The 27,664-nt window shown below is 37.9% G+C and overlaps 1 protein-coding gene across 4 annotated transcripts in view; it reads right to left on the reverse strand.

Annotated features, from left to right (window-relative positions):
- The window catches only part of Gab1 (GRB2-associated binding protein 1), a gene marked incomplete at its 5' end in the record, with an annotated part of 129,596 nt that overhangs the window by 18,368 nt on the left and 83,564 nt on the right, over positions 1-27,664 (reverse strand). For 2 of the 4 annotated variants that reach the window (XM_005400851.2, XM_005400849.2), the window contains 6 exon segments: positions 8,505-8,808; positions 8,996-9,081; positions 10,481-11,082; positions 14,874-14,954; positions 15,265-15,490; positions 26,843-27,137. In XM_005400851.2, the coding sequence (XP_005400908.1) occupies positions 8,505-8,808; positions 8,996-9,081; positions 10,481-11,082; positions 14,874-14,954; positions 15,265-15,490; positions 26,843-27,137 (1,594 nt within the window). 4 annotated transcript variants of the gene reach the window in all.

Raw genomic sequence — 27,664 nt, forward strand, 5'->3', positions numbered from 1 at the left:
ACTGTCAATGAGTCCTTGATTGATCAATATTGCATGTCTCTATCTGTTTCCATGAGAAACCACTTTGAAGATATCAATATGTAATACAACAAGCATTGTTAATTTCCTACCACTTTGTTTGTAACTCTGTATTGTCTGTACAGTTCTTTTGCTATTTTGTAAAAGGTTGTGTGTCTGTTAATGTTTTCCTCCTTTTATTTTTAAAATAAAAAAAAATTGTGTTTTCTGCTCCATGAAAAGCTTATGGTTGATGTTCTGGGAAAAAGCTGTAATACAGGAATGTTGCATTGCATTGTACTGTGTCACTGAGGTATTTTGTTAGCTTTATTTCACTATACCCTTCCTAACTCAAATCAGCATTTATATTGCAAACAGAAATGAATGTCATAACTGAAGCTGGGCATACACCTACAGTCTCAGCACTTGGGAGGCTGAAGCAGGAGGATCACTGCAAGTTCAAGGCCAGCCTGGACTACATAGTGAGTTCAAGGCCAGCCTGAATTACATAGCGAGACCCTGTCTCAAAAACACCAAAAAAAAGTCACATTCAAATAGCAGCAGCCCCATATTACTCATGAGAGAAAGGAGGATGTCCAATGTATAAGATGACACTTCTCAGCCCTACCTCCTCCTCTACTGTCTGAGTGTTAACAATTTCAATGGTTCTCAGACTTAGAAGAAACCAAAAATAGTACCACTAAAGCAAACATAGGAATGAGCTAAGTTCAGTAATATGCATGTAATATAGCGATCTCACAAATGAGAGTAAACAGTGATGCATCTGACCCACTTGACCTTCTCTACACTACGCTTGAACAAAGAATGCAGTAATTTGGCAAACACCCCTGAGGAGGGGTGAAATTTCTAACTGTGTTTATTCTTAGGGGGACTGTCAATCTCTGGATCATGTAATTTACTCCTTAATTTAGAGTTCAGACTTATAAATTCTAATCTCTGGTCCAGATCTTTCCCCCAAACTTCTAACCTAGATCTTTAACAGTTTACAAACACCCATGTGGATGTTCTTTTTTTTTTTTTTGGTTTTTCTCCAGTACCGGGAACTGAACTCACGACCTTGCGCTTGCCAGGCAGGCGCTTTGCCGCTGAGCTAAATCCCCAGCCCCTGCCCATGTGGATGTTCTTTAGGCATTCAAACTACACTCTCAAAACTGAACTCTTTGGGCCAGGGATATAGATCAGCGGCACAGTGCCTGCCTGGCAATTGCGAGGTCGTGAGTTCGATTCCTGGTAGCAAAAAAACCAAAAACCAAAAACCAAAAAAAAAACCCTGAACCTTCTTTGACCCACCACAAACCCTCCTGTTTCTTATATTACCAGTTGCTGCAGTGGATGTCTTAAGAGTCATCTCATATTCTGTTTTCTCTCTTACACCCCTATATTAATTTTATTTTGTAAGAAGACATAAGAGTGTGTTTTTATTAAAAAGGAATCTCTTCCAGGGAAGCAAATGGATCTCTCTTTAAACTTAGTACTCTTATTACCTAACACCATAACTCATGTATTTTACACAGACTGGTTCAAATCAATCTAGTTTTAATGCTTTGAAATATCAAAAGTTTTAAAAAAAAGTTTCATATTCTTTACAGCTTCACACAAATATTTAATCAACATTTAATAAAAAACCCAAAGCTTGAATTTTATTTGGAAACAACCAAGAAAAAGTTCAAATATGTGACCATGTGTAAGCTAAAGCTATTTTGGTTTTGCCAAATTTCTACACTGCAAATTAAGAATACTTTAATACTTGAGATTTTTCTTTTATTATGTTTCTCTACTGGCTGAAGGCATGTGAAGTACAGGGTATTTTTATTCATTTGATAAACTTTTATTAAACATATGTTAGCACATTTTATAACGAAGTGCCAAGAAGCATGAAGGTGAAGTGTCCCTACTGATCATGAAGCATAAATTAATTTGTACTCTGGTGTTATGATCATTTATAAAATAACACAGGTATTTACTTGGTTATAATTCTGTCTCCCCCATGAATCTGTATTCTTTCTCTATATATCACAGAATCACATTTAGAGATTATCTAATTTTACATTTTAAAACATGAAAATTAATGCCAACGGAAGTAAAATGATTTGTACATTCACATTCAAAGGAAAGGAGGTGGTATTATAAATGGTGTTAAAAGAAATCAATTCTAGCCTCCTTTCGGAGTCTTGGTCCGTATTTTCCTATTGTATTGCTCTGTAACCTCATATGATAGTCTACTTGTGTGACATAAAAAAAAATAAAAACTCTATTATCTGGAAAACACTGGGGCAAAAGTACTCATGGAGCGATCCACAAGCCTCCTAGCTTTGCTCTCCTACCTTCTGGGTTGGAGGATGGCACTTTCACTCTTAAAACTTACTAAAACTATCAGAAGCAATGAGATGACTTTTATTAAAGGAATTGACTCCAAGTCTCATAAAGAAAACAGCAGTCAGACTGCATGAGTACTTTCTGCTTCAAACAGTGAGGTCCCGGAAGATGAGGCCACGGTGTACCGCCCCACCCCTCATGCAAGCCGAAGATCGAAGATCGGAGGCCCAATGCAGGGTGCGCTCTGAATGAGCACCACAATTTGTGTGTCTGATGTCTGTCTGTATTTCTTTCCTCTTCCTCTCTAAGTGTGTACTTCATGTTTTTCTAAGTCACTAAGTCCTCCAAGTTGAGGGAGCCAGAAAAGGGATTTTTGTTATCTCATTCCTATTTGATCCTACCCCAAGCAAAGCCTCAAGCCTGCATCTGGAAAACTGGGCAAGTGCTCTCTAAGGGAAATGAAGCAGAAGGTAGGATTTTTATAACATTTTACATTGAAGAGTACAGTTCTTTTTCTCTATTGTTTTTCTCCTTAAACCAGAAGAAGCATTCCAGAGCCAACCTGATTACGTAACCTGCCTGCATAAAATCCTTTAATGGTGCACTCAGAATAAAGTCCAACCTCATTAGCATGGATTATAACCCCCTTGGGAGCAGGCACCTGCAAGGCATTTGACATTCCTTCCTTTCTTCCTCCCTCCCACCCTCTTGGGCCACCTACCCAGTTACCCAGGACTGTGAGCCAGCCTCATTTCCCTTCTCTGTGAAAGAATCTTCAGATGCTGTTTTTCTAAGGAGAAGCTCCTGCATCACCCTGCCTTCTTTTAACATCACTTAATTGCCTCTGACGCGCTCACAGACTTTGCTCAGGGAGCTTTCTTTAAAGTGCCAAAAGCTGACCTCAGCCACAACCCCTTCCTTGATAATTACGATAAGGTGTTTACTTTTCTACCTCCTCGGCTAGACCATGTGCTTCTTCAGGGAAGCAAACTTTTCCTTGAGTTTGGAGACATGTGCCTAGCAAAGGGTACGCCCTGCTAACTGGGAAGCACTTAAATGTGTGATGAATGAATGGTAATGAACTAATTGCCTTCCTCTGGGAGCTGGTATTTAATCTCATACTCACATATTTTTGTTTGTCCTCCCCCCCTCCCGCCCCTCATTCTGGTGATTGAACCTAGGGCTCTTGCATTGCCAGCCCTTGTTTGTCTTTTAAAAGGGAAAAGGGACAACTAGATGTTTTTCAAAAGTGGGTCATCTCAAATATGGCCAAGATAGTCATGTGAGGTTCACATTTCACCTAAGCAGATGAAATCTTTTTAAAAAAATATCCATATATACTAGTAAGTATACTAATTTGCAATGCTTACATTAATTCAATTTAATTCAGCTTGGCATGGAAATTTTGTTTTCTGTATTATTATAGATTTAATGTCACCTACATTATTTACTCTTCCAGAAGTTTTATAGCTAATGCTATTATTTCTAGTGGGTATCACCAAAATCAAGAACAAAGAGAAGTATTTCAAAAAATTGTCTTTTACTAATTCCAACAAATAAGAGTACTATAAAATGTTTATAATTGCTGTCATGGTTTCACTGTCCAAAGAGGAATATAATAACATAATGATCATACTTGAATGTCAAGAATACTTAGGAAAAAAACCCACATATTAATAAGCCTATGCTACAAAAATGTACCCCGTAACAATTTTAATCCAAAACTGGATTTTAGATACGAACTTTAACACCTGCTCATCAAAATCTAGTCATATTTACTGGTATCATTCATTCATCCTCCAAGCATATATTTTGTGTAGATGTGGTTTTTAAGAAAGCATGGTAATTTTTAATTGCATTCAAAAACGTCTTTGGGGGTTCTCTTGAAAAAAATGTTTAGAGTAACTACATCCCTAAAAAACACTCATCTAGGGAAGAAACAGCCTAGGATTGGGCTTCCAGGTGTTGGCAGGTAAGGACTCAGATCTGAACATACTTAAACCAAACTAGGGTAAAAAAGAGATGCCTTGTACTGCTTTTTAAAACAAGTGCAAAAACTAAGGTTCACAAATATTACCGAAAGGCATGAATGGACAAACCCAAACAAAAGGAGACATACAGAGAGCATTTGGGGTTCACATAGTGGCTATGTTACATTAGAAGACAGGGTGGGGGTAGCAGGGCTTAGGTAAGGTACGCAATTAAATATGGCAGGTGTGTACAACACTTCTAGAGACGCCACAACATATCTTATAGAAATTCCCCAAATTTTACAAAATAACTTTTCCATTAGAAATATACAACTTTCAATTGAAGTAGTCAAAATATAACCTGTCCTGGATTTCCAGTGACTTCTCTGCTTTCCAAATACGTCATACCACGCTTAAAAGGTTCTCCTCTTAATATATGCAAACTCTGGTTCAAAACAATTACAATAGTGACACAGATAGGATGGTGAAAATAGACCTATTGCAAACCAAGTGGTAGGCAAAAAGGTCTTTGATAATACATTAGGTGTCAGCATTCAGAGCATCTATGTATTTCTGCAGCTTCAGTTACTCAGACGTATTTGAAAAGCTCATCTGTACTGCAGTCTACAGCAGCTGATGTCTAAAACCGTAAGTATAAACAAGACTAGAATGTCACTTGTTTGTTGTAGACCCTTCTACCAGTTATACTGGGTGTTGAATGAGTTGTATGAGGCTCGACACTAATCAAGCCATATTTCACAGAAGTTTCTTGAGTTTTAGTTCATAAGAGATATTGAAATAACCGATTGTGATCATCTGATGTCACAGAACTTGAAATTAAAAAATTTATCTGACGCTATGACTAATGAAAAGAATTTCATGGTCAAATAAGACATCTTTTACAGTTTATGTTTTAAAGAATAAACCTGGTTTTATGGTATGATTCCAGGCTTTAGTCTATGTGTTTTTGAACAGCTATAATTTTCCAAAATAAGCTGGTAAAGTTTGTCCTAAATATTTTCTCCTGCCTCCTCTCCTATACATTTATTTAAAAGTATATTAGTACTAAAAAAAAAAAAAAAAAAAAAAGCCCAATCCTTTTTTACAATATGTACTATGGTTCTGGTAAACTCTTTACAGTCTTGCTAAAACTGTTCTTGATTTTGCCGATAACTATGTGAGTATTTCATCCTGGGTCCTCTTTCTCACTTCAGTTTGTATCTAAGCAAATATACCCAACAAATAATCTGACCAATTAGCTCAGGATGGTCTCTGAACAGTTCAACTGATCTGTGTGTGTATGTATTTATATTTGTATATGTATATGTATGGTGCTGGGGATTATACCCAGAGCCTTATTATGCTAGGCAAGTACGCTACTGCTCAACTATTCCCTCAACCCCTTTTCCCCACCAGTTAAGCTTACTTTTTAAAGGAATGAACATAATCTCCAAATGACCAAGAGCCTATACTGATCTATTCTACTATAAAGTCACTTCAGGTTATTAACTAGGACAATTAATCCCTCATGTACTAAACTACATAATACTTCTTCTGTATTGACATAGAAGCATAATTATCCATCATGTAATATTTATGAGCTACAGTATAAGATATCTACACAAAATGATGGATAGTAATATGGGACATGTGAGCTGCAGCAAACACAGGCTTATATCCTTCTCCAAACTGTGCCACTTCCGCATTTATGTGAGACCTCAAGATACAAAACTGTGAAGTTTGGGGTTAAAAAACAGACAAAATAATAGAGATCAGCTGCTAACATGAATTACAGAAAAATAAGAAAAGTGCCAATTTAATATTTTTAAATATTTCAGAGTTCATGGCATTTGCATCTCTATCCTTTGGTGATCTGTAAACTGATTATAAATATATACATATCCAGACACACTATTACATACTGTATGCTAGGAAGAAAGTGACTAATGATGCCTAAAATGGAGTTAGAGATAAATGAAGATAAAGAGAAGCAAAAGGAAACATTATAAAAGAAGAAGCCTGGTGGCAGCCCTGCTGCTGGGGGAACCCTGGGTGGCTATGGGTGTGACACATGTCTCTTGCTAGTTGTGGGACCAAAGGTAGACATATAACCCAACAGCAGCCTACAACCCATCACGTGACCTGGGGGAAAAGCCTAATTAGACCAATCAAACCGTCTCCAAGCAATCTGAAGCTGAAGCAAATAAACAATGCATGAGGCGATTAGAAGCTGGCAAGGAAGCCGCAAGGGTTTGAAGAAAGAAGCTTCAAGGGTTTGTAGAAAGAAGCCAAGAGGCTGAATTAAGACCACAGAGGGAACTGTAGGACGAAATGCTCAGCAAGCAAAAACCCACTTAGAGGACACAAAGCAGAAGAAAACAGAAAAGACGAGAAGTGTGAAAGAGAACAAAGCGAGGACTTCCCACAAGACAAAGGTGGGGAGAGAAAGAAAAGGGCGAGAGAAAGAAAAGGGCGAGAGAAAGAAAGAGAGAGAGAACAAGACACTGTAACGGTCCCATGGGACGGCCTGTTTCTGCTCGTGCTCTTGTTTCGGCACAGGTACATCCTGACTCATTAAAAAATCAAATCAAACCCTTTTCCTTAAGACAGGCTGAGCCTCAGTCTCTGTCCCCAACAACCGGAACTTAGTACTCAGGATTAGTATGAATGATCCAAGCCTGAACTAAATGAGAAATATACATGAACATCACAAGTTCTTAACAAGCTGCTTACAACACATGAGACTTTTCAAAAATGCTGAAATCCGTACAGTGAGCCTGAAACCGTCCCACTTGATTTACTTGGTTGTCAAGATTAAGCTCCACTAACAGCACACTGCAACACCACAGTTGTCTGTATGTAGGTGACTTAAACCCAAATTTTAAAACATAAGTTGTCTGAAAAGTTCCTTTTACAGAAAGTTCTTAACAAGCCATGCTCCTTTATAACACAGTATTATGTAGGAAATCCATTATGTCAGACAGATTATAAGCATTATTCATTCCCCAGTCAAGGCAAAATATTTTTTTAAAAAGTTGTTTTACACAACCCAAATGCCCATCAACTGAGGAATGGATAAAAAAGATGTGGTATTTTTATACAATGGAGTATTACTCACCTATAAAGAAAGATAAACTCAAGGCTTTTATAGATAAAATGGATGCAACTAAAAACCATACTCAGAAGTGAAATAAATCAGACCCACATGTGTAAACATTGTATTGTCTCCCTAGTGTAAAAAACTGAAAGAATAAACAAAATCCAAAAGGTACAGTAGATATTGTGAAAGGGAAAGAAACCGCTCAAAGGGAAGGAACAATGGGATGAGGGAAAGGAGAAAGAAAAGAAAGAAAGAAGGGAAAAAATTATATATATATACATATACAATATAGCTAACATAATTGTACTACAAATTTAAATTGGTTTATTAAAAGGAACAGTTAATGATCAATTTTTTTGATCAATTTTGCATGTCTGTTAGCTGAATTTGAACAACTACTCTGAAGATAACAATATGCAATATAACAACCACTGTTGATTTCCTATCATCTTGTTTTGAAATTCTCTATCATTTTCAACGTTCCTTTTTATTTTTTACTCTCTTTAAAATAAAAAAGTTGTTTTACAAGTAAATGGAAAAGATTATACCAACATTCTCATTATTTTTAAATAATTATGTTCAGTATATTAATTATTTTGTATGTGCTTTGATAACATATACTCTGGAAACAAGGTTACAAAATAGCAATGGAAGGCCACATCAACTTTGCAGAAGTATCAGTGTTTTTTTAAAAAATAAATGAGTTGACAGAATTTTAAAACTCAAGAGCTAACACCTATAGAATCTCATATTTCTCACTCGTCTGACTACGTGAGCCCATGGTTTCACAGTCAACAAAGATCACAGCAGAGCAGGAGTGAGTTACTCCACTTAGATGGGGCAAGCATACCATTTCTGCTAATTCTCCCTGATGCTTGCTAATCCTTGTAGGTAGTTTTACTTTGCAATCTCACCTGGGCATCGACATGTCATCTTTTTTAACCTATAAATAGCCGTACTGCTATCTTAAATTGATAACCAAAGTAACAGGGAATATGTTGGCGTTTCCAGTCTGCAATCAGGTTTCTGTTTAGTGACAGGTAAATGCAGATTCGACTTTCCACACTCTCCCAATCCTTTCTTTGCTGTGTCCTCCTTACCTTTCCTGTCTGGCTTGAGGTTCCTATCCACGGGGGGTGGTTCACAGTCTGCAACAGGGACTGGCCTTCTGGGAGGGGTCTTTGGGCTAGACCTGAAGCCCATATGAGCAGGAGGGGGGACTTGCATTCCAAATGCAGAAAAATCAAATGTCCCTGGCGTCATTGGCACATAATTTGCTTCCTGAATTGGTTCCGTGAAACTGCTGGAATGTTGTCGTGGTGGCGAGTTGGGATTCATTGGGACGTAGTTTTCGTCTAGCTCTTCACTTGAGACACTTCCCACTGTCAGCACATTTTTGATTTTCTAAAACACACATACATTTCTTGTAAGAAACAAAAACTGCTGTCAAACATGAAAATACAATTCTCACCACCATCCATATGAATCTGGAGGTACTTTCACTTCATCATCTCGTTTAGTCTCAAGCTAATAAGCGTGAAAATTTTGACAATGAAATACTCTCGACAATGTCAAGATCAATTATACTTACAAAGTGGTTATGGAAGCCTTCAAGTGAACTAGATCTATCACTTGGAAATGTTCGTGGAATATCATAGCAGTCTTGAGAACAAGCATCTAGAATAAAGAACAAACCATCAGCATTTCTTTCCACCTTTGCAGGTTCTCGAGGTAATCACAAACGACCTATTCTCCTTCTCCCTTTACACACATAACTGCATGCATACACACACACACACACACACACACACTGCTGAAAAGAATGATCACTGAATAATAGTATCTGAACTTGGTACATAGAACCACTATAAAATGCAGATGTACACTCATATGCTAGCCAATAGCAATATCTGATTATGGAACAAAGTGAATTTCTAGGCCTGTGATGATACAGGGTATAAATATAAAGATGGAGATGAGAAATAGTACCTCCGATTTTCTCTTTTTCACTACCATGGGTTTAACTTCCATCTTACCAATTCATAACCAGGTTATATAGTCACTTTAAGAAGAGACTAAGAAATTGATGTTGAAGTTAAATCAGTTTCTGATAGAATATTATTAAAGCTACAGTAAATTTTCATCTTAAGATAGCCAGAAAGACTAGGGATGTAGCTCAGTGGTTCAGTGCTTGGCTAGCACATCCAAAGCCCTGAGTCAAATCCCCAGTATGGGGAAATAACAAACAAAACCAAACAATCCTCTGGGTTATAAGCCAGAAAACTACAACAAAAGACAGACATTTTAACACAGGCTTTTTTTTAGGACATGTGCCTTAGGAACTTCGGCTCTCTATATTTAGGACTTTAAGAACTTTAGAAAATAATCCACACTTTCTCCCCCTCTCGAGGTTGTTAACTTTTGATTGTAGGCTCTAGGAGATGGGATAAGAAAAGTAAACCCATTAGCAATAACTAGTGAAAAGAGAAAAGACTCAAGGCTTTAAAAATAATCCAACAAGCAAAAAGAATAATGGCTTGATTGGAACAGAATTATCACCTGTTAGACACAACATAAAAATTGCTTATGTAGGAAGGAAGGAAACAGAGCCCAACAGATGTGACACAGATGTGGCCATAACGACATACAAATACAGGAAAGGGTATGACTAGGAGAGGCTTTGTGGCTGGTCCGTTTCCTGCTCCTCTGTACAACAGAGAGCCTGTCCACCCAGGATTTATAGAAAGTGGGAGAAAGGTACATCTTTCCTGAGGCAGGAAGAAGGCATTACAAAGGCCATACCTCTTTAGGAATGAGAAACGCTACTCTCTCCCTTCCACTACAGCACGCATTCACACATACACAAATGCACACATACATCCACACAAAAACACGTGCACACACATACAAGCATACACACACACACACAACCTTGGCAGGTATCTACTAAGCCTTTAATATCTTGGCTGCATGAGTAGGTAACTGCAGAGCTAAAGGAAAAAAGGGCTCCCGTTGAACATCAGAACAATTATTCCATCACTAGCCTCTAATAGAGTAGAAGCAGACAGGAGCTGACCTTTTCGTAATTTGTTCAAATCCACGGTGGAAATGGTATTGCTTCGTGATGGTGGCATTCCTGCTGTAGGAATGCAGTAACTACTATCAGTGTCTAAGGCTGCATGTGGGATACTACACATTTCCACAGGAGAACGGTCATGAGTTGGATGGGGTTTCGGTGGCCGAGGTGGGGGAATATCTGGAATAGCATCGAGCTTTGATGTCTGTCCCAAGGTTCCTTCTGGAAATGTTCGTGGAATCTGGTAAGTATTACCAGGTGTTGGAGGAATGTCATAACTAATAGATACATGCCTCATTTGAGTCTCTATGCTTGATGTCCCAGAAGGGGTGTTAAAAACATAGAGTTCTCCATCAGCTTCGGTACTTGATGGAGACTCCTTTGGCAAAACATCGTGGGAATAACTCCTGGGAAGGTTATAAAGGCTGGAGTCTACAGAGACAGATGTAGCACGTGATGGCAGAGAGTCATACATCATTTGCTGCTGAAAAAAGCCATTCACTCCATGTTTGCTCTGGGAGGAAGCAGGATTTTTATGAGTAGGGACGTTATCATTGCAGTCTGTTTCAGACGAGGTGGATTTTGCAGAATCAGCATGGGTTCTGAGTAAAAATTGTTAATGACAAAATAAAACATGGTCAAGACATCATAAAATTTTGGTAAGCATATTTATAGCTTAGCAATCAAAATCTATGTTTTCTCCATGAGAATTTTTGTGTGATCCATAAGATTTAAAACATAAATGTTCTTTTAGTTTTTTTTATGATTGTGCACCAGACAACAAAACCACCACCACAAACCACCAGAAGCGTTTGAATTCTTGTCCTGTACCTGCTCACACCACCAATTCTACCAAGGAGATCCACACATAAAAACCATAACCCCGAGGCACTAGAATTAGATATTACAAAACTCTGGGAAAGTAAAATGAAGAAGGTGTAGACAACAAGAAAAATCATCTCCTATGAAGAGCATGCAAAAACTTGGTACCAGTCTAGTTTATAAAGTTTATCCATTGCTGTTTAACCTGCCTCTGACAAATCTGTAGTTCTGCAACACTAAAAGTCAAATGATTACCCGGAAGTGGGTAAATTCAATATGACATACGAAGTGTTAACAAGTTAATAGGTTTCATGCCTCTTCCCCTCTACTGATTTTCTGTAACAAACACTTAGTCTATGCTGGAGGATCAAAATACATGGCATAGAGTTAATCAACTTGAAACAATAACTAACTTTGAGAAATCTCACGTGGGAATATTTTGACTTGGAGTATGTTTTCAGTGTCTTCATTTTGAGGAATCATAAAATTTTAGTGTTAGCCAAGAGAAAGCTAACAATACTAGCACACTCATTTCCTTAGTGATAAACAAGATAGCAGAACTACCTAGACATGTTGTCCAAACTCCTGTAGGAATTGAAACATGTATTTCTTTAAATAACTTGTGATAGTTGCTTTCACGGGCTTATCCTTTCTGACTCTTTGGTAGTATTTGGCACTTCATTGCTTCTGCAAAGACTCCCCCTTTGGTACCGGAGGACCATACTGTACTGTCCTGATTTTCCTTCTCCTTCTCCATTATTCTCTTTTATCAATGACTAGCTCTCTCCCATCTCTCCACTACCTGGCCCTTTACTACTTATGGCACTACAGAACCCTCCTTTCTCATCCCTTCGCCTTCTTCTCTGAATGTGCATAATGGTCATCTTCTCACCAAACTGTGAGTACCACTGTTTCAAACTGGTTATTTCTACTTGGTTATTTGTGCCTGTATGACCTTGCCTATATGTCCCAAGCCAAACCCAACTTAACCTGATTGTTCTTCCTGACTTCCAACCACAGAAATGCCTTTCTCTACATTCTCTAGGCTCAAAATCCAGTGAACTTGATCCTCGCTTTGACCCCCACTATCACTAAGGTACTGAGTCCCAAGTCCTTCCTACCCACCACCACCACTCCAAGTTCAAGTCCATGTCTCAGGTGACATCTACAGTCCTTAACTTTCCTAACTGCGTTTTACTCTAGTGCCTCCCTTTTCTGATCTATCCATGGGACTATGCTGCTGTAAGATCAATACTTTTAACATAAAGGTTTTTTTTCTTTTTTTTTCCGGTACCGGGAATCAAACTCTTGACCTTGCACTTGCGAGGCAAGTGCTGTGCCGCTGAGCTAAATCCCCAGCCCAACATAAAGTTTTTACGTTATTCACCTACTCACAGAAGCCTAGTAGGTCTCTATAGGGTGTGGAAACTACAAGGTCAGAGAGTAACACACTCTGCACTGGTGCTACTGCTGCGATAACCAGGCTCCACTGTGCAGTCCCACTGCTCCTCAAATCACAACTTTTTCCTAAGCAGGCTCTCCTCTTCCGTGTCTTCCTCCCACCTCGTTCATTCACACCCCTCCTTTGCTTATAGTGTGGCTCAAATATTACCTCTCTCATGAAGCTTCTTAGTGCTTTCGCCATCTTAAAAACACTTTCACTGTCCCCTGGTAGAATTTCTAAATCATCTACGCACACTCTAAAATGCGCACTTTATTTAATTCAAATGCAGAAGCTAAGAGTAGGGGTATAATGCGTAACAAGAGAAGCTTCCTGCTCTAACTAGCTTAGAGTTTACTGGAGAATAAGTAAAACTATCAAGCTATTTTTAATACTGCAACAAAAGAGATATACAGAGGCACAATCACCATGCTATAAAAGCCTGGAGAGACATTTAATCCAACTACAAGTTTGGGGAAATGTTTCCTATAGGAGCTGTCTTTTTGAATGAACAGGAGTTTGCAAGGCAGCAATCACCTATTGTGCAAGCATTAAGTATTTTATGCTTGTATTTGGTGAGATCTTAATGAGCCTCACTTGCAAACTCCACAGGCAACTGTCTCTGAGGGGACTGTATGTTAAACAATTAGTTTGTACCTTCACAGAACCTAGCATAATAGTGGGAACATGGTACATACTTTATAAATACTTGTTATTTAACTGTCACTTCAGGAAAATATAAATGACAAAATATATCTGGGTAATAATTTTGAACTTAATTTCTACTGCACAAGGAAAGCTATGATACCAATGAAATCAATGGAAAACACGACATAAAAGGCAAATGTATTGAAAAATGTACTGAAAAACTGTCACTTCACTATTGGCTTTTAAAAATGATATTGGAAAATAAAATCTTAGTTAGTAGCACAGATAACAAAGTTGCAAGTGTGTAATTTTAAAGTACTCACAGCAAACAAGCACAATCAAGTTAGGATTTGGTATTATTAACTAGTGTTGATTTATATAATTTTCTTGCTCTTACAGGTAAAATCCCATTACAACAAATATACAGAAAGACAACTTTGGAATGTATGCAGTGTGTCCATCATCTTTAGGAATGGATCATGGAAATTACTTACTATATTCTATGTATAAAAATATACATAAAATATGTACAAATTATATGTATAGAAATTACTTAGTAAATTCTATGTAAAAAAATTTTTAACAAGGGCCACGTCTGATCCTAGCTCAGTAACAATTACTTCTAACATTAAAAAAACTATTTTGCTGTAAAAGTAATCAGATATTAAAAAAAAAATCTTTCTGTCAAATGTAATGATGCATGCCTATAATCCCAGCATTCTGGGAGGCTGAGGAAGGAGATCACAAGACTGAGCCCAGCCTACACAATTTGGTCAGATCCTGTCTCCAAAAAAGTAGCAGTAATAGTAGTAGTAATAATAATAATCATAATCATAATCATAATAACAACAACAACAACAACAAAAAGGGCTGGGAATATAATTCAGTGTGAAAGCCTTGGGTTTGATCCCAGTTATCAGAAAAATAATCATTCATGTGCAATATCCAGTTCTCCTCCACTTTCACATTGTAAGTAAACACACCCAACTGCTATCAATATCACTAATGGTCACATGGCTGTTAGTGGCTTAAACTAGCCTGTTGAACATTTTCCTGCTTCTTTTTTAAATAGTAAAACAATAATCTCCAACTCCTTCTGTTGTTTAAGCCTTCTAACTACTCAACGTTAAATGTCAAGGATGATTAAGGTAAAACTTCTTATGGTTTACATGACAACAGGGAAGGAGACAGCAAGGTACCAAGGGTTTAGGAAAGGCCTTATGGCCCCTTTAGTCAAGCAATGCACTACAAATTTTTAAGCAGAACGAAGTGTATGAGAAAATAAAAAAATCAAAGCTTGGGGTAAGTGCTGGTTCATGGCTAGGTATACAATTGAAAGTTGCATAGCTTTTAACTGTGTATTTGATTTTTATCAAATTTCACTAAAATGCAATCTGTATATTCAATAGAATCTGCCATATTGGGATTTTACCTGTATGATTAATTTCTCACACAGATCCAAAACAACTACAACACACTCACTGCAATGGAATCGTTTTGCTTTCAAAATCTTCTAGTAGTAGGTATTCCTCTCCTTCTTCAGAAACAAAAGATGACCCTTGGCTGGTTTACAATCACATAAGAAATGGAGCAAGATCACCATTTATAAATCAGTGAAATCGGTTAGGCAAGTAATACTGTGAGTCTGTAACAAAGTGTGAAACAGTAGCCAGATTTCCAAAAGAGCCTGGTGGGTTATAACTTTTCTCTTCCCAAAGCAGCAGAGATTACGTGTCTTTAATTAAAAAATCTCCTGCATATTAATTAGCAATCATTAATAGAGGAATTGAAATCTAAAATATAAGCTTGCAACCTAAGCTCACATAGAGGGTGGGAGGCTTCAATCAAGGTTCAAAACACAGACACAATTTACCTGGTGGGTTCGGGCTTCTTGCTTTGACAGTTGATCAGCAAGAGGTAGTCTTGAGGATCATCCTGGATGCCAAGAGCTTCCGGGTGTGGTGGGAGGCTGATGAGCTGGTATGGAGGAGGTAGAGCAGCAGAGGCTGGCTCTGCCTGGGTGCAGGACGCTGCCGCATTTATAGCGAAAGCTGGATCAGCAGGTGCTTGTAAGGAGGTGCCGTGCGGCTTCACAGGATCTGCAATGCCACAGCACTCTCAGTGTTGATCACATTTTACAAAAAAGGAAATTGTTTGGGTTAAACAGTTTAAAACTTGGAGTTACTTTTGTTTCCACACAAAAAACAGGAAAAACACCAAACGTCTCTTATGGTAAATAGTACTGATGTGGTATTATGTCTGTAGGAAGTAACTGGTGCTTTTCAAAGAGATCTAAAATCCCAGCTACTTAGAAGACTGTGACAGGAGGATTCCAAGTGTGATGTAAACCTGGGCAAGTTAATGAGACCCTGTCTCAAAATAAACAGAAGTAAGAAGGACTAGGGATGCCCGTTACTCAGTAATAGAGGGCTGGCCTAGCATGCATGAGGCCTTGGATTCTATCCCCAGTACCACCAAAAATCAAAAAAAAAAAAAAAGTAGGAGTCTTCCTTCTGTCCATGAGCTCTAGAGAAAGCCAAGGTTAACCTTGCTTTGGACAATCATTAGTTTTGGGGTGTAGGGAAGGAAGGCATTCTATGATCTTAGCACAAGACAGTTTTGGTTTTTCCATGATAATCAACGAAGTGCTTCCCAAGCCAAGCCAACCTTTCAGGGAGACCCATTTGATGACATGGATTTCAGGGACCCCAGCTACTATGAGTATGAGGCCCTCTCTGCTCTTTATCCTGGGTTTATTTTGGTGCTCATTCTTTTCTTTTAACTTCTATCTGATGAGGGCGATTTATTTGTGATTCTGGCACTGGTGACCTGGAGTTCTATTAATGTTTAGGGAAAGGGCTTCTCAAAGGTCCAGTCTCTTCCCCTCAGCTCACAGCCTCAACTTAGCCAGTAAAGAAAAAATTTACAAAGCCCTTAACTACGTTTTGAGAAGACACATAGAAAACAGAAATTGTACAGAAGGAAGTAATTTGAAAATCTAGAAATAAAAATTCCCCTGTCATTACTGACATAACTAAGCACAATTTTAAGGACCCAGAAGGAATATGCTCTGTTAACCTGATCAGAAATACAAGGCAATAAATAACGTAGAAAACGGCAAATGCTCATGCATAAAAATGTTTGTTTGTTGCCTGTTATATTAGAACAGAAAAGGCCGGGTTGAAACTGAGATTTTTACATTATACACAATGCTCACAAGCGGTAAGGGGATGGATATTCTACAAATAAAATCAAAGGTCATCTGTCCTGTCAGTTTACTACAGAAGTGCTAACATCACCTGTCTTCTCTAGGTATTTAGAAATAAACCCACATGCTTTTCATAATGTCCTTAAGTATTTAACAATAAGATTCATATATGCACCACAACAAAGCCCATGGGACTCATTTTACAACTCTTCCTCTTAAGGAATGAAGGTCATATCCTAATTGTAAAGCCTAATATAACAATGTTTCTTCAACTGTGGGTCCCAACAGCAAACAAAAAAAGGATCAGCACCACTAAGCTTACTGTGCCTTCCACATAGTAGATGTTGAAAAAGATGTTTCAGTCACAGGGCAGAAATTTACTCAAACAGGGAGAGATTAAAGCAAGGGGTACTGGCAATACTGTGAGACCCATTCACTTGCTGGGGTAATCTGGGACTTGCTTCAGAGTGCTGTCAGATGCTAATGAAGTTCGGAAACTTCTTTCAATTAGAGAATAAGGCGTGAGCAAAAAGAGGTTGGGCTAATTTCTTTTTATCATTATGATGCTTCGCGTAATGTTAAGTCTTCACACAGATTTATGCAACAAAATCCTCATGCCAGGAAGGTAATTCCTTTTTATTTGTGGAAGACAAGAACAACAATGGTAGTAACATAAAAATATGCATTTAGACGTTTATATAACATTATGTAATAATTTCAGTGGGCATTCATAAGTATTTGTTGTTAAAGTGCTGAATAAAACATGCCCTATGAAATTGTTTATTCTTTTGGTTCAATTGCAAATATACAGAGATTTTCTTGAAGGGAATCTAAAATAACAGAGATTAAACACAATTTAGAATAAATCTTTGTAGATATAAGGGAATTATGAAAAACATTTATGTTTTGAAGATGAATTTAAGGAAAATATATATAATGTTTGAGGAGGAAAAAGGATCAGAAAGCAGTTAATGTGTCCTACAGGCCTATAATCACAAGTATATTTTGTATACTTGATAAAACTGAATAATCTAGTTCAGTTTTTGTTCTGATCGCAACAAAATAACTGGAAACTCTTCACTATAAAAAAAAATCACATATGCTCTAGCTTTTTACTGCAACTCCTACAATAACTATTCCAAGTGATTTCCATGCAAATATTTTTCATTCAATATTTTTTCTAAACTTGATGGCTGAATACTAATTGAATTCAGTAACCCATGTTAATTTTGAGAAGGAAATTGCCCAATGAGGGAATATATTTATTTGACCCTGCTTTTATTAACGCAATGGGATCATCTTATTTTTAACCTTCCATTACTTCTCCTATGAATGAAGAAAGTATTTTAACCTCTTTAAATCTTCAAGATCTCAATTTTCAGAAAAGAAGCCAGGAATTAAATGGTTCATTTTTCAAAAAATAACTTTCAAGAGGCAAGAACTACAGAAATTTCCATCATGCTCATTAGCAAGCTCTAGAGAAAAAAGACTTTTTAAGCAGCCTTGCAAAGCAACCCCAATCAATCCAGACAATATTGGCATACAAAGGCCTAATACAAAGGGAACAGAAGATCACTCTACCACTTTGTCTCACAAAATGCATAATTTCCAACATTTAATATTTCCCTAATACCCATAACATCCCTAGTTCTTGGGATAATTTTCCTCATGTTAACTATATACTCAGCTCTGCATATTTTAATGTAGAGCACTGTATGGAATCTAAATATTCTCCAACTTAAAATTTCTGCCTAACGTTAAATGACTGACTGATCTGAAAAAGGAACTTCTGTTCCACCTTAGAGTAGTATGTGATTTACACTTTATTCTACATTACAAGTAACAGAACAGACCATTCTGCTTTCTGCCTTGCTAGAGTTTCTGACTTACTGCTCCTTCTAAGTAATGCTAGTACCGCGCTTCTAAGAATCAAACATTGGTTTAGGGTTTTCCTATGCCTGTAAAATTCCCATTTCTTAATTCAAGAGGCATGAAGAGTATAATTAAAGCTATTAAAGGCCTAATAAGCTACTGGAGCAAACTCCTAATTGAAATTTACTTGGAAAGCTAATAAGTATTGCTGCAGAAAGGCTTTCTGTGAATCAGTTTTCAGCAAAGGGAAGCAGATTGTGAGTTGATGAGAGCACAAACAATAAGCCAAGTGTTATGGCTTATGTCTAGTGTCTAGATGTCTCCCCAAAGTCATATGTGGTCATAGGCGGGGCTTTCTCAGAGGTGGCTGGATCTACAGTGTGAGGTGCTGGAACTGATTCATGGTGCTATGCTAGGCTCAAAGACACTAGGATTAAGGGTGTCAGTGCTCCCTGCCCTAAGTAGCCTGGATAAGATGCAAAGGACAGGAAGAGCTGTGGTCATCCCTTGCTTGTTTTTGCTGTCTTCTGCTTGCCATGAACTGTTTCTCCTCTGCAATGTCCCTCTGCCAAGCCACCCTGCCTTGGAGCCAACTGATTATGGACTGAAACCTCTACAAACTGTGAGCTAAATAAACCTTTCTCCCATTAACTTTGGGTGTCAGGTATTTTGTCTCAGCAATGAGAAAAGTAACTAAGATACCATGACATATGACCCCTCACCTAATATAGTTTGACCCTATTTGGAACTATAATACTTGGTGGGGCTGGGGATTTAGCTCAGTGGCAAAGCGCCTGCCTGGCAAGTACAAGGTCATGAGTTCGATTCCTGGTACTGGAAGAAAAACAGAAAAAGGAAAAAACAAAACAAAACAAAATACTTGGTGTGTTTTTCTAGACAATACCTCTAAATATTCAAAATAATTGCTTTTGGGCCTGGGAATGTAGCTAAGCAGTTAGAGCACTTGCCTGAAATATTTGAGACCTGGGGTTTGATCCCCAGACAACAAAACAAAACAAATAACTCAAAAACCCAACCCTTTTTTTGTTGTTTAACAAAAACAAAACAAAACAAAACAAAAAAAAAACACAAGAGTTTACAGCATAAGAAGCAATCTTAAGTCTTTCTTATGGTAAAATAAAATGTTGCAAAGTTGATGTATTAGGTTCTCTGAGCTTGCTGTGGGGTAGTTCATGATTTTGTCAGGAGCCCAGAAGAGATTTTCTCTGAAAATGAACTGTGTCTGTTATGTCAGCTTTAAAACCCTGAGTACATTTTAAAGTTTCCATTGTGAAAGAGTTACCTTCATGTTCACAATTAAAGGTAAATAGGTCAAGGTTACTGTTTTTACTGGTTACTGATTTATGGTATGTGTTGTAAAATCTTTCTTTCTGTAAAGATAAGCATTTTGAATAGATCTACGCCTACCTTAGCAAGTAAGAGTGTTCATTACCATTCATACCAATATGACCATCTCCTCACTTCTGAATACATCATTTTTATGAAAGACTGTTTTATGAAGCTACGTCTAACAAATGACTGCAAACAGGAAACAGTAGTAGCAGCAGCTGTCCGTGCAGCAATCTGCAGTTTCTTCAACTTAACCACCTACTGAAGACCCTTCACCACTGCACAACATACTGGATGTGTTTCAAGTAGAAACGGTATCTTATTTGTCCTGACACTTTCCTTAATATATTGTTAAAGCGGGGGCTGGGGATTTAGCTCAGTGGCACAGCACCTGCCTGGCAAGCGCAAGGTCATGAGTTCGATTCTTGGTACCAGGAAAAAAAAACAAAAAACAAAACAAAAACAAAACAAAACAAAACAAAACAAAAAAATATATATATATATATAGTTAAAGCATTCTTAGAGACTTAAAAATAAATCCTTAGACTGTATTGACAAATATGGTAATTCTTATCTGCCATTCACATCATTTGTGTGGTATAGGTGTTTGGGCCCTACCACAAGGATATTGAATATACCAAGATAATCTGTGGCAGTAGCTTGAAAATGTGTAAAAAAGCAAAACAAATGCACAAAACCAAATACACTCTTTAGCTGAATTTCGTCCTAAGAAAAACATGAGTTACAACTATATGGCATACCACGTACTCACTAGAGTGGCTGAAATTAATGACTGATGAAACCAAATGTTAGTGCAAAGGTGGAGTAAGTGGAATTCTCATACATTCCTGGTAGGAAAGCACCTGGCAGAATGACTTTGGAAACTAAAACTAAGTCTAAACATACATATATGCTATGACAGTGGTGGTGAACCTACGGTACAAGTGGCGCAACAGGCTGTATCTTTAAAAGCTCTAAAAGGTTGTAAGGACCATCACTGTCCTATGATGCAGCAACTCCACTTATAGTATCTATCCCAAAGAACCTCTGATATCCACCAAAAGCACATATAAGAATGTTCACTACAGCTTTATCAGTATTAGCAGAAAACAGCACATGCGTCCACTAACATTTGACTAGAACCATAATGTATGATATATTCACACAATGTACTGCTACACAGGATGAGGAACTGCTGCCTGCTAAAACATAGATGCATCCAGACAGAAGCCAGATTCAATGGTTCCATTTCTACGAAGTTCAAGAATAGGCAAAGCTAATCTATGGTGATAGAAGCAAAAAAAAAAAAAAAAAAAAATTCAGAAGGTAAGCTTTACTGAGAAGATGATGGAGACCACTATGAAGTGGCTCTGAGCAGGATTTCTATTAACCAATTGGCTTCTCATGTTTATTTGTAAGTCTGCCCAGGGCCTAGGCCCCTTGTCTGGAGATAGGTGGCCTGTGATGGCAGGTGAAGCCATGGTGCCTCAAAGGACAAGACAAGGCCACAACTAAGGATACGTGGCTCGAACCTCAATTAACTAGACAAAGACTGGAACTGCAGGCTCCTCACTCCTGTGGGGAAGGCCTCCCTGGAGACAATACAGTTCTCCTAAATTAACATAATGTATTACTTAGAGAAGTCCTTGTAGGGACTCCCAAGGCCCTGCCATTCCAGATAGATTCCGGCCTTTCTTCAGTGTTTCCCATCCTTGTTCTGATAAGTAAATAAATACAGCCCACCCAAAAATGTTGAATCTTGAATTCTGTTAGAGGGTTTGGAACCTCTTGGAGCCCTAAAAATCAAACCACTTGACCCTTTCATTTAAGCCTTTGCCATCCACTCATTTGGGAGATTGCAGGTCTGATCAGTCTGCAATAACTGGGGGATAACATTCACCCAATAGGAAGAGGCAGGAGAAAACTTTCAGGGGCGGAACGTATGTTCCATTTCTTAATCTAAGATAGTCACACTGACATCTATTTACATATAGATAAAGATGGGTACATAAAACTACATGCAACAGTAAAGATCTATGGCATTCACACTGACTTATACCACAATAAAAAGAAATTTTAAGTGCCCTGATTAAGAAAGATTGCTTTAAGGAAAAGAAGATATGTATATGTATATATATTATTATATAATATACATATTCTTATATTTAGCTTATCTACTTTACTAAAATAAAAGACTATGAAACAGAAAATTGCACTGTTTTATTAAGCCACTGTATTCTGTGCATTTTTAGAAAAACCAATCCAGGGGCCGCTTTCTAATCTTGTAACCTAAAATTGGCCCAGAGGCCTTTACTGAAGTTGGTGAGCTTCCTGCAGCCTTTCAGCTGTGTTTCCCAGCACTTGTTTAGCAGATTTAAGAGCTTCCACCTTGGTGTTGTAGGAACAAAAATAAATCCGCACATTTCCAAGAAAAACAAAAGAAACTAGTTTCTGCCCTCAAATCTACTAAAGAAAAGCATTCATAGGTACCACATTCAGTTCAATGAGCTAGAATTTAAAAACAGATTCAGCCTGCCAGCATTTAGAGTATTCAATAATAGCAGTGGTCACCTGGGGCAGCGGAAATAACATGGTAACGATATTTTGAGAGGTTCCTGGAATCAAAACACAGGTCAGATTTTTCCCCTTTCCTTTTGTTTTTCAGGGGAAAATTAGTTATTCTCATAGGGACCAGGGATAGTTATTTTCATAGACTATGATATCCAAGTATACTCTATTGCTTCCCACATCTGGCCTAAAACTAGCACAGTGAAAAATCACCTTGTGGTATTAGTCAATTCTCAAGTCAAGAACTGAAACACATTGAGCCCTCTGAAATTGGAAGAACACAGCTCAGGGGATAGATACAGGTAAAAACAAAAATCTCCACCAGTGTTTAGGGATTGCTGGTGAGGCACACCTGGAAGCAACAGTATCTAAAGCAGGTGGTAAATTTAATGGAAGAACAGAGACATTTTGATTATCATTGCATTAATCTCTAAGACTATAATAATGAAGGAAAATAGCAGTGCTCTTTAGAATTTGACACAAGTCTTTAGATGTGAGATCGTCCCCCATTCCACCTGTGGTGCTGGGGGTTGAAGCCAGGGACTCATCCATGCTAAGTTAAATTTTTAAAGACTTTTAGCAAAGTCATCCAAGGAAGAATAGAGGTTGATTTTAAAGCCTTTTTGTAGTTCTGCTACAACCCACTGAAAACCAAAATTATAGAGTACAATAAAATATGCTTTGGCTTCTTGACACTACTTACTGAACTGTTCCTCTTTTATAGCTTTATTCCAACAAACTCAACTTATACTTCAATGTAATAAATTAAGACATTTCTGACTGTGGCTTTTTGGGGGAGATGACCAGAACAAGCTGCAAAGAATCTAAGTAACAAAATCTAAAATCAAGTGCAGTTGTGTTTACATATAGCTCATGAACTTAAGGGAGAAATTATTAGCAAACTGAAGTCTTGGGAGCTTTTTTTTTAAATGAACAAATAAAAAGGACTTGTGATTAGCACAGCTGTTCTTGGTTAACCAACTCGCCAACCACACATATCAAATTTGATTAATCACACTATGGATTTTCTTACAAGCCTCTTACCCCTATATACTGCGAACATAAAAAGTTCACAAATTAAGAGCTCATCCAACCCACATATACTTCTAATCTGTTGTATAAGGACTTGAGAGTTTTGCCACTAGAAAGTCACTGTTGCTTTCCAGTTTTTAAAAAGTTTGCCACTCCCCATACTGGCAGAGGTTTATAAAGTGGAAATAGACAGGGTGACTGATTCTGATTTCTAAAGTCCCTAAAAATGTTCCCCTAAGTACAAAAATAAAATTTTCAGTATATTACCAGCAGTAGTCACAGAGCCATTTAAAACTGGGTTTTTCTTGATTGATTTAAGCCATGTTTTCCATTTTTTTCTGCAGCAGGGTGCTTATCAATAGGTATTATGAATTCCTGGATTATCTCACTATATCCCCCACTAGACCAATGGCAAACTTACAAATGCTACGAAAAGGAGAACTGTATCTATACCCACAGTATTTTATATATAAACACACTCATCAACAAGTGTAATGGGTTATTTTAGGTATTTCTTATAATAAATCCTTTCCTACTGGATGCTCAGTTCCATATCTGTGAGGTTGACCATTTGTCCCCCTGGCTAGTCACTCCATATGTACGTGTGGGATGAGGGCCCACAGTCCAGTAGAGTGCTGGCAAACTCAATGATGTGGTAAACTGACAAATCCATTTCCCTCTTCCCCGAGCTTGTCTGGTGTTCATTTACCTCTTGAATGATAAGAATCCTTCCATCCAAGCTAGACAAAGCAGACCAGACTTTAGATGTTAAAACTCAAAAAGCTAATCTTCAACACAAGCATTAAAAATTCTTATCTTGGGGGCTTCTCCACTCTACCTACTCTTGAATGGGCTTCCAGAAATTAAATACTGAAGAAGGCACATCCTCTAGGTCAGCATCTCATTTCCTTTGTTAAATTTAGGAGGATCGTGGAAGAACATCTACAATTGAGCCTTGTAGGCAACCACTGGTGACAGAAGTCTACTCTGAGGTCTCCCAAAACAATTTCAAAATAAAAAAGGCAGCAGGCCAAGGAATGATAGCAGCAACAAAACTATTATAACAAGTTATTTACACAGAAAGCTTGTCACAATGAAACTAATGTAATGTCTAATCTAACAATTATCGTAACAACCATGGAAAAGTGAACTATGTGACTTGAACTTTAAAATCCTGCACTGCACACAAATATAGATACCTATGTGAACAGAAAAGGAGTCTAACCAGAGTTAGAAATGATACCCCTCCCAATGCTCAAGCACTCTGTGAATATATTTAGTACCTTTGTGAGCTGTCGAAGCCTTAATTGCCTGATGAAGCAATTTGCTGAGGCTTGTCATCACTAGAGCTCTGTCTAGATCTGCTCCTGAGCTCCCGGGACCAGCTTTGGCTAACTAGAACCACTGCCTGCTGCACTGAGCTTTCAGTGCCGGCCCTCGACCCTTCCTCGCTCTCTCCCTAGGGCCTGTCCCCTCCCCCAGCCCCACCTCAGCCCTTCGAGGGCCTTCTCCAGGACTGTATACTGGCCACAGTAGAAGCAACATGCTGTGCTCAGAGATGACTACAATTTCTCTTCAATACCAACCTTGATGTTGATTATATTTATTAATAAATCTTCCCATCCCTTCAGCCCTTAGTGTAAATATTTGGGAATACACACTTTTAAATGTGAGTGGAGTAGCCTTTCCTTATTTTATTTATTTATTTATTTTTTTGAGACAGGCTCTCACCACATGGTTCAGACTGTCCTTGAACTCACTATGTACCCCAGGCTAGCCTTGAACTCACTGTAATTCACCTGCTTCAGCCTCCCAAGCGCTGGGATTACAGATGTGCACCACATCTGGCTCCCCCCACCCATCCTTATCTGCAGTTTTGCTTTCTGCAATATCAGTTGCCCAAGGTCAACTGTGGTCTGAAAATACTGAATGGAAAATTCCAGAAATAAACAATTTATAAATTTCAAATTGTGTTTCTTCTGAGCTATCCTGCGCCAACCTGTCTGACATATGAATCATCCCTTTGTTCAGTGTATCTGCATGGTATATGCTACCTGCCTATTTCTCACTTAGCTATCTTGATAGTTAGATCCTAACAATTGTGGCACCCTGGTACTATAGTGTTTGTATTCAAGTAATCCCTAGTTTACATAATCATGGCCCCAAAGAGCAAGAGTAAGATGGTGGTAATATAACTGCAGTTCACTGTTACAACTGTTCTTTTATTAATGTTGTTGTTAATCTTTTCCTGTGTATAATTTACAAATAAAATCTGATATGTATGGAGAGGGGGAGAAATGTAGCCTACACAGCTTAGTCCTGTTTTGGAACACACCTCCCATGAATAAAGGGGACTGCTGAACAGCCATAAAGACAGTAAGGTCAAAAACCAGTTCACCTTTATTTCTGGTCCTTGGTACCCTACACAGATTCTAAGTATATGTTTAAAAAGAAAGAGAAGTAGACAAATAGACAGGGAATAAATGGTTGAACAGCTACAGACAATGACCTGGAGAAGATTCACAAAATTCTTAAGCCGGCTAATCACTAAGCTGTTTTGGGGATAGGCACTGCAATTCTGTTCCTCATTCAGGTTCTACAAGCAGCTGTTCCCATGTCTCTTTTATCCATAGTCTTTTGCTTCAGTCAAGTAAAATTCTATTCTATCTTGGAGTCTTTATTTTTCCCCCAAATCCCCATGCCTGGAGGACTGTATCCCTACTTTCACTTACATAGAAATACAACTTCCTTCAAAAGCCTACGATTTACAGTTAGGGTCCTGAGAATTTTTTCTCTACTCCCTCTAACCTAAACCTGGAGCAACCCTTTTCCTTCCTCTACACTCTTTTTAGGATTTGTGCTAAATGAACTCATCTATTTGGTACTTTTTCATTGTGTTTTGTGCTTACTTTCTATTTGCTTTTCCTAAGTGTTGATCACCTTGGCCATTGCATAATTTCAAGAGTTAATATAGTTCTTATAATAACGCCTAAAGAGTTGGGTTGAAACACAAAAAAACTGGTATTTTTTAATGGTCAAAAATAGCCAAATATCTACAGTGGCGAATGGTTCGATTTAATTTGTTAAAACTCAGTAAAAAGCTCTTAGAGATGTTCTCTTGTCACCTGTTCTGTAATGGTTAAGTCAGTTTGCCTGTCTACCTGTTCTCTCCCTCTCTCTCCCTCTCTCTCTCTGTCCCTCCTCTTTTCCTTTCTCTCTCTCTCTTCCTGCTTTCTCTCTCAAACTTGTACATTTCTCTCCACACTGACAAAAGAGATCAGTGGGTTTTTTTTCCAAATATCAAGTTCCTATTATAAAACAAAACATTTTAGGGTGTAAATGAAGTAATATTTTGTAGGACATTTTTAAAAATGTAGCAAAAAGGGAGAACTCAAATTGAATAATACAATCTTGAGCTTACCTTCTTCTGTAGGATTAAACCCACAGATGTCACAAATACACCGGACCCACTTATTCATCTCCTCCTCACTGTCTGCTACCAAATAGAAAATCCGGTCAATAGTGTTGATATCAAAAATATAGCTGTTTTCAAATTCTTTTTTGTTAAATGTCAATCCAGCATCGACTTGCTGACATAAATTTAGATCAATAATACGAATAGGCTTCTTGGCATGATCATTTTTGTAATATTCCAAGACATCTGGATCTCCAGTCAAACGGCCACTGCGTAACACAAACCATCTCCTCTTCCATGCCTAGGAACAAAACAAAATATCTATTTAGTATGAGAGAGAATTTTTGAAAAGGCACACACCTATTAACACAATTTCATAAGTGCATTATCTAGAAAAAGTCACAATATTTTTTCCACAGGATAACTGGCCGTTCTTAACAGCAAAGTTAACAAATGCTCAAATTAAGTTAATGATGTATACATTTAGAATTTTCTAGGAACTCTCCTCTGATATAATACCAGTGGAAGTTTGATTTCTACTAAATAAACAAACACAGTAGTTTCAACAAATGATGTTGGGGCCAGGGATATAGTTCAGCAGCACTGCGCCTGCCTTGCAAGTGTGAGGTCCTGAGTTCAATTCCTGGTTTAAAAAAAAAAAATGATGTTGGGAAAAGAGGATATAAACAAACAAAGGAATGGATGTTATGGTGAGTGACACAAGCCTTTCATGAAAGGTCAAATATTGTACGATTCAGGGGTTGGGGATTTAGCTCAGTGGCAAAGTGCCTGCCTGGCAAGTGCAAGGTCGTGAGTTTGATTCCTGGT

This window comes from Chinchilla lanigera, unplaced genomic scaffold, assembly GCF_000276665.1.
Source record: "Chinchilla lanigera isolate Chin_1 unplaced genomic scaffold, ChiLan1.0 scaffold00070, whole genome shotgun sequence".
NCBI classification, from domain to species: Eukaryota; Metazoa; Chordata; class Mammalia; order Rodentia; family Chinchillidae; genus Chinchilla; species Chinchilla lanigera.